Source organism: Emys orbicularis, chromosome 7, assembly GCF_028017835.1.
Source record: "Emys orbicularis isolate rEmyOrb1 chromosome 7, rEmyOrb1.hap1, whole genome shotgun sequence".
NCBI lineage: Eukaryota > Metazoa > Chordata > Testudines > Emydidae > Emys > Emys orbicularis.
The window spans coordinates 68592528-68598458 of NC_088689.1; the positions used below are offsets into that span (position 1 = coordinate 68592528).

Genomic DNA, 5931 nt, shown 5'->3' on the forward strand with positions numbered 1-5931 from the left:
GTCTTTGTGTGTGTGCGCTCGCGGGCAGAGGACGGCAGGTGTGTATGTGTGTGTGTGTGTTTATATGTTTGTGTGCAGAGGATGGCGGATTCTGTGTGTGTGTGCGTGCAGAGGATGGCAGGGTGTGTGGTGTGTGTGTGCAGAGGATGGCGGGTTCTATGTGTGTGTGCAGAGGATGGAGGGTTCTGTGTATGTGTGTGTGCAGAGGGTGTGTGTGTGAGAGAGAGAGAGGATGGCAGGGTGTGTGTGTGTGTGTGCAGAGGATGGCGCGTTCTGTGTGTGTGTGCAGAGAACGGTGATGTGTGTGTGTGCGTGTGTGCGCGCAGAGGATGGTATGTGGGTGTGTAGAGGATGGTGTGGGGTGTGTGTGTGCAGAGGATGGCGGGGGGGGGTGCAGAGGATTGCGGGGTCCGTGTCCCTCTTGGCCATGCGGTGGGGGAGCGGGCCTGGCCCTGCCGGGATGCTGGTGGCTGCGAGTGCGGTGGGGCCATGCCCCGTGCTGCCTGTGCCGGGGGAGCGGGCAGCGAACGCAGCCTGACTACGCTCGGGTGGCTCCAGGGTGACCCAACCCCCTGCGGCCAGCGGGCGGCGAGGTGTCCGGGTCCGTCCGCCCCTCGCAAGTTACCGCAACCTTCCTCCTCACCCTGCCCCACAGCCCCTCCCTGCATCCATCCCCTCCCCGCCTCACAACCCTGCCCCTGTCTCCTGCCCGCCCCACTACCCTGCCCCCCAGTCCCTTCCCTGCCCCAAACCCTGCTCCTGGCCCCCCAGTCCTCTCCCCACAAACCTGCCCTTGCTCCCAGCTCCTCACTCAACTCCCTGCCCGCCCCCGTGCCTCACAACCCTGCCTGCTGGCTCCCTGCCTGTGGTGAGGGCTATTAACAGTGGCAGCTTGGCACGTTTGGAGGCAGCTGGGTGAGCTGTGGCCGGGTCACCAGCAAGACACTGGCCTGTCCTGGGGAGAGGGGGTCAACCTGAGCCATTACTGCACTTGCTGATGATGAGATCCCCTTGATGTAGGGGGCTCCTGCGTGCCCAGGAGGTGGGGGCAGGCATGGACACGCCAGTCCTGCATGGCTCAGGCTAGGAAGCTGCTGTAACCATTTACTGGGACTGACACTTCTCATCAGGGCAAAACCAAACCAAGAGGAACAACCCGCCCCAGCCAGGTGCTGCTGGTTCCAGCATGGGGCATGCTGCAGGTGGACGCAGCAACAGCCCTGGGCACTGCGGGCACAGCCCCGCCCCAGCCGTAGCCCCAGCAGAAGACTCTGCCCCGGCCGCAGAGCGTACAGGGATGCCCACAGCTTTCTGGCCTGGGGGGACCAGCAGGGAAGGTGGCGCCTAGTGCCAAGGCTAGCCTGGCGCGTGCGGAGGGAACGGGACCGTCTGGCAGAGTCCTGGCCCCACGCAGGCTGTGCAGGCTGGCCGCCTGGAACCAGCAGGGACAAGGCAGGAATCAAGGTGCTCAGGGCCGGAGAGCAGATTTCCCCCTCGGAGCAGCTGCACAGAGTCGCTGGGGTCTCTGGCTGATGGGCTGGGAGTTTTGCAGCCCTCGGGAAGCCTGGGTGGGCATCCTGGCCTCTCACCTGCCTGGCCCGGGGGGCCAGTACCAAGGGAAGCTGAGGCCTTGGCTATGGGGGAGGGGTTTGCTGCTCTGCTGGAGCTGAATCTACTTCTCGTCGCTTAGAAACGAGCGTGCTAATGCCTGTGCCGTGTGCAGCCTGGCGCTCAGCAGAGGGCGTGGCTGGGATCAGCGTGGGCACAGCTCTGCTGCGTGGCACAGATACAGGGGAGGGGGGAACAGCAGCTGCGGGGCATTGCTGACTCCCAGCCTGGCAGTGGGGGATGCTGCTATTCCATCCCTCACCCCCTCCGGGAGCCAGGCACCAGCCTTCCCTTCTGCGCCCGACACCCCCTTCCTGGCAGGCAGCCCTTTCCCCTCGTCCTCAAGGGGCTTCCCCTTGGCACAGCTCCCCCACTGCTCCCCACTCCATTGCCAGTGATCTGCAGCCAGTTGCATGCTGCCTCTGCTGGGGGGCTCTGTGAAGGGCCTGGGTGCAGCTTGGCTCACGTGTGCAGGGCTACAGGCCTGGGCATCCATTCCGTGCCCCGCAGCTCCCAGCCCAGCTGTACCCAGGGGCCCCCATGGCGCCCAAGCCCTGCTGCCTCGTATTCCTCAGCAGTGTGGCTCCCAGGAGTTTGGGGTGACCAGAGCAGATGGCGTCCTCCTTTCGTTCCTGGCCTTGTACAACCGCTGATTTGTGCCTGGAGTCCTGGGGCCAACCCGCTGGCAGGGCCAGCAGCTCTGAGTGCCCATGTGAAGGGCCAGGTGGGAGCATGGTGGCCAGGACACAGAGTGGGGCCCCATACACTTACTACCAGGAGTGTACCCATTAGCTTCTACAGAGGGAGCCCTATGCCTGGCAGGACTGGGCCATAGGCGCTCGGGGCACAAGGTGGCGCCCATCTCTCTGGATCGGCTCCTTCGGCCGCGGAGGGTCTGACAAATCGCTGCCGTCAGGGTTCCCTGCTGCCAGCCTGTGGATCGGGCACCATGTGCCCACTGCTGGCTTCCCAGCCAGGACCTGGCCTCTTCCGCACTGGATCCCAGTCAGGGCCTCGCCATGTCCTGCAACGCCAGCGGGGCGCGTAGCCCAGCCGCACATGGCAAACCTAAGCTCCCGCAAAGCCAAAGGGCAAGGGCAAGACCCTACCTGCTGCGCCCCCAGCCCAGCCCCTGTGAGCGCTGTTCCTGGAGGGGAACATGGGAAATGGGCTCTATGGCACAGGGAGATGGACTGGCCGGGCAGAGTGAAATAGTGTGTGATGGTTACTGTTATCTCTTGCCCTCCAAACCCCTGCAGCCCTCAGCCCCACATGTTCCCCTAGCCCCCCAACTCCATTCCAGCCCCCCATTTCCCCCCACATTCCCTGACCCTCCAACCCCTCCACATTCCCAGAGCCTCCCAACTCCCCCAAAAACCCACATTCCCCAGAGCCCTCACATTCCAGCCCCCTGAACCCCCACATTCCCTGAGCTCCCCAACTACACTCCAGCCCCCCCACACACATTCCCTGACTGTCCAACCCCTCCACATTCCCCAGAGCCCCCCAACCCCACTCCAACCCCCTGAACCCCCACATTCCCTGAGCCCCCCAACCCCACTCCAGCCCCCTGCACCCCACATTCCCTGAGCTCCCCAACTCCCTTCCAGCCCCTGCACCCCCACATTCCCCAGAGCCCCCCAACCTCACTCCAGCCCCTAGAATCATAGAATCATAGAATATCAGGGTTGGAAGGGACCTCAGGAGGTCGTCTAGTCCAACCCCATGCTCAAAGCAGGACCAATTCCCAACTAAATCATCCCAGCCAGGGCTTTGTCAAGCCAGGCCTTAAAAACCTCTAAGGAAAGAGATTCCACCACCTCCCTAGGTAACACATTCCAGTGCTTCACCACCCTCCTAGTGAAATAGTGTTTCCTAATATCCAACCTAAACCTCCCCCACTGCAACTTGAGACCATTGCTTCTTGTTCTGTCATCTGCCACCACTGAGAACAGCCGAGCTCCATCCTCTTTGGAACCCCCCCTCAGGTAGTTGAAAGCAGCTATCAAATCCCCCCTCATTCTTCTCTCTGGAGACTAAACAATCCCAGTTCCCTCAGCCTCTCCTCATAAGTCATGTGCTCCAGACCCCTAATCAATCATTTTTGTTGCCCTGTACCCCCCACATTCCCCTGAGCCTGCCCACACACCCCTGCACCCCCTTGGTGGTGGGAGGCAGTAGATCATGGCCAGGAGGAGCAGCGGGGGAGGGGTTGGGATTTCAGAATCAGAGTTCAGTTCAGGGCTGATCGGGCTGGCTTTCAGGGGCAGCCGTTCCTGTGCTTGCCCAGGATTCAGTCCCCGTGGATGCCCCCCACGTCAGCCAGCCCCAGGCAGAGCCCAGCAGCCAATCCCTGCTGGGAGGGTAACACTCAGAGCAGCAGGCCGGGCACAGCCAGATTGTTGCTAAGGCAGGGCCCTGGGTTACCCGCCTGGCCACTCCAAATTTGATTGGCATTGAAACCTGGCGCACAGGGGCACAGCTCCGCTCAGATTTGGCCCAGCCACGCCAGCGGAGGCGGGGCTCTGCCATTAGCACCCAACTCCAGTCAGGGGCTGAGGCAGGGGCGTGAGTCCCCTGCAGCCCAGCCTGAACGCTGGCACCGCGCCTGGCCCTCCTAGCCCTGGGGGACGGCACCGCTTGCGCCGACACCCGTGCCCTGAGCCTGGCACTGACGTGCCTCTTGGTCCCTCTCGTTCCAGGTGCGGGGGGTAGCACCGGGATGAAGAGACGCACCGCCACCTGCTGGACGCTCCTCCTGCTGGCTGCCTTCTTCTGCGACAGCGTCACCTGCAAGGGTGGGCGGGGCGGAGCGCGGGGGGCGGCCCGTGGCCGGGGCATGGCCCGCAGCCGGGCCAAGGCTGCCCCTCGCTACGGCTCCTCGGGAGTGGGGCTGCGGGTGGCGGCAGCAGCAGCGGCGGGCGCGGCGGCAGGCGTGGCGGCGGGAGCGGCCCACAGGAGGATGAGGATCTCCGGAGAGCTTGGTCCAGATGACGGCTCTGAGTTCCAGGAAGGCAACAGGACGGGCAGCAGCGTGTACAGCTACCGCTCGTGGACCTCGGCTGCCCGGGCCCAGGACACGGCGCACCTTGCCATCTCCTTCTGCCTGGTGACTGGCTTCTTCCAGCTCCTTCCCCTGTAAGGGCCCATGGTGCCCGACCCACCCTCCGTGTGTCGGAGCCTGCAGAGCGCCACCTGCTGGGCCCAGGCAGCACCAGCCCCATCCAGCTACGTCTGCCCCAGCCCCCTGCAGGCTAAGCGGCTCTCCTGCCTGCCGCGGGGCTGGAGCAGCCTGCACTGCCCAACGGGCTGGAGCCGGAGCAGCAGCCAGCGAGGCAGCTGGGGCAGTGCCCCGGGGCCTGATCCCACTGGGGCTTTGCTGTTGGCTGTGGTGAGGGCAGGTGGTGCAGCCCGAGGCCCCCAGCAGGGGGACCTGGAGCAGCTGCTGTGGGTGGCGTGAGGTTGCCGGGCGCTGCCATCACTGCAGCTTGTGACGTCCCCACTCATGCTGATTGACATGGACATTTCCCAAAGCACCGGCCCTGCCAGCCTGTGCCACAAGGGGCAGAGTCTGGGCCCACAGGGTGGGGTGGGGCCAGGGCCCGCAGGATAAGGCAGAGCATGAGGGGCGGAGCCTGGGTCCACAGGCTGGGGTAGGGCCTTGCGTGCCAGCTCCCTGCCTTGGGGCCCCACTCTCCTGCCGAGCCGGGGTAACATGGAAGGGAGGCCGGAGCGGCCCTGTGTGTCCTGCGGGGGCTGTGGTGAAGGCCGGCTGGGGTGAAGCTGCATGGTGAGGGAAGCAGCTCCACTCTGATGTCAGTGCCAATGTGGAGCAGGATCTCCTGGGGGAGGGGGAGGAAGGGGTGTGGGGATCTGGGACTCTGGGCCAGCCTGTCCAAGCATGTGGGGGGTCGGAGCTGGGTGTGAAGCGGGAGTCAACCTCCTCCTGGCTTGAACCCCAACCGCTGGCACTGACTCAGGCTGGTGAGGATGGTGCCGATTGATTCCACAGATGGAGGCAACGATTAGAGCCAGCTGCTCCCAAACCAGAGATGAGTCCCCTGGCTCCTTCACGCCCAAGGGCCCTCCTTGCCCAGCCGCCGCTTCCTCAGCACTCCCAGAACACCCCTGCCCCCCCGCAGACTGCCGGACACTGGCTGAAGGGGTCTGAGCCCCACTGATCTCAGCAGCGCCCACCAGGACGGACTGGCTTCCACGAACTCACTGCCCAAATGAGGTCCGTCGAGCCAGGCTGCTCGGGGAGAAGGCCTGAACAGCACTACCAGCCGTAGCCCTGCCTTGGGAGCCGCTCAGCTGCAGGTT

At 64.3% G+C, this 5931-nt stretch overlaps 1 protein-coding gene across 1 annotated transcript; it reads left to right on the forward strand.

Annotated features, from left to right (window-relative positions):
• The first annotated feature begins 4330 nt into the window (after window positions 1-4330).
• Window positions 4331-4750, forward strand: SPRN (shadow of prion protein). The gene has a single exon (XM_065407641.1). It carries the CDS (start codon window positions 4331-4333, stop codon window positions 4748-4750), a length of 420 nt encoding a protein of 139 aa, XP_065263713.1.
• Window positions 4751-5931: the final 1181 nt, after the last annotated feature.

Coding starts and splice junctions, on each gene's coding strand:
- SPRN (XM_065407641.1), top strand. CDS start 4,331: ATGAAGAGACGCACCGCCACCTGCTGGACGCTCCTCCTGCTGGCTGCC.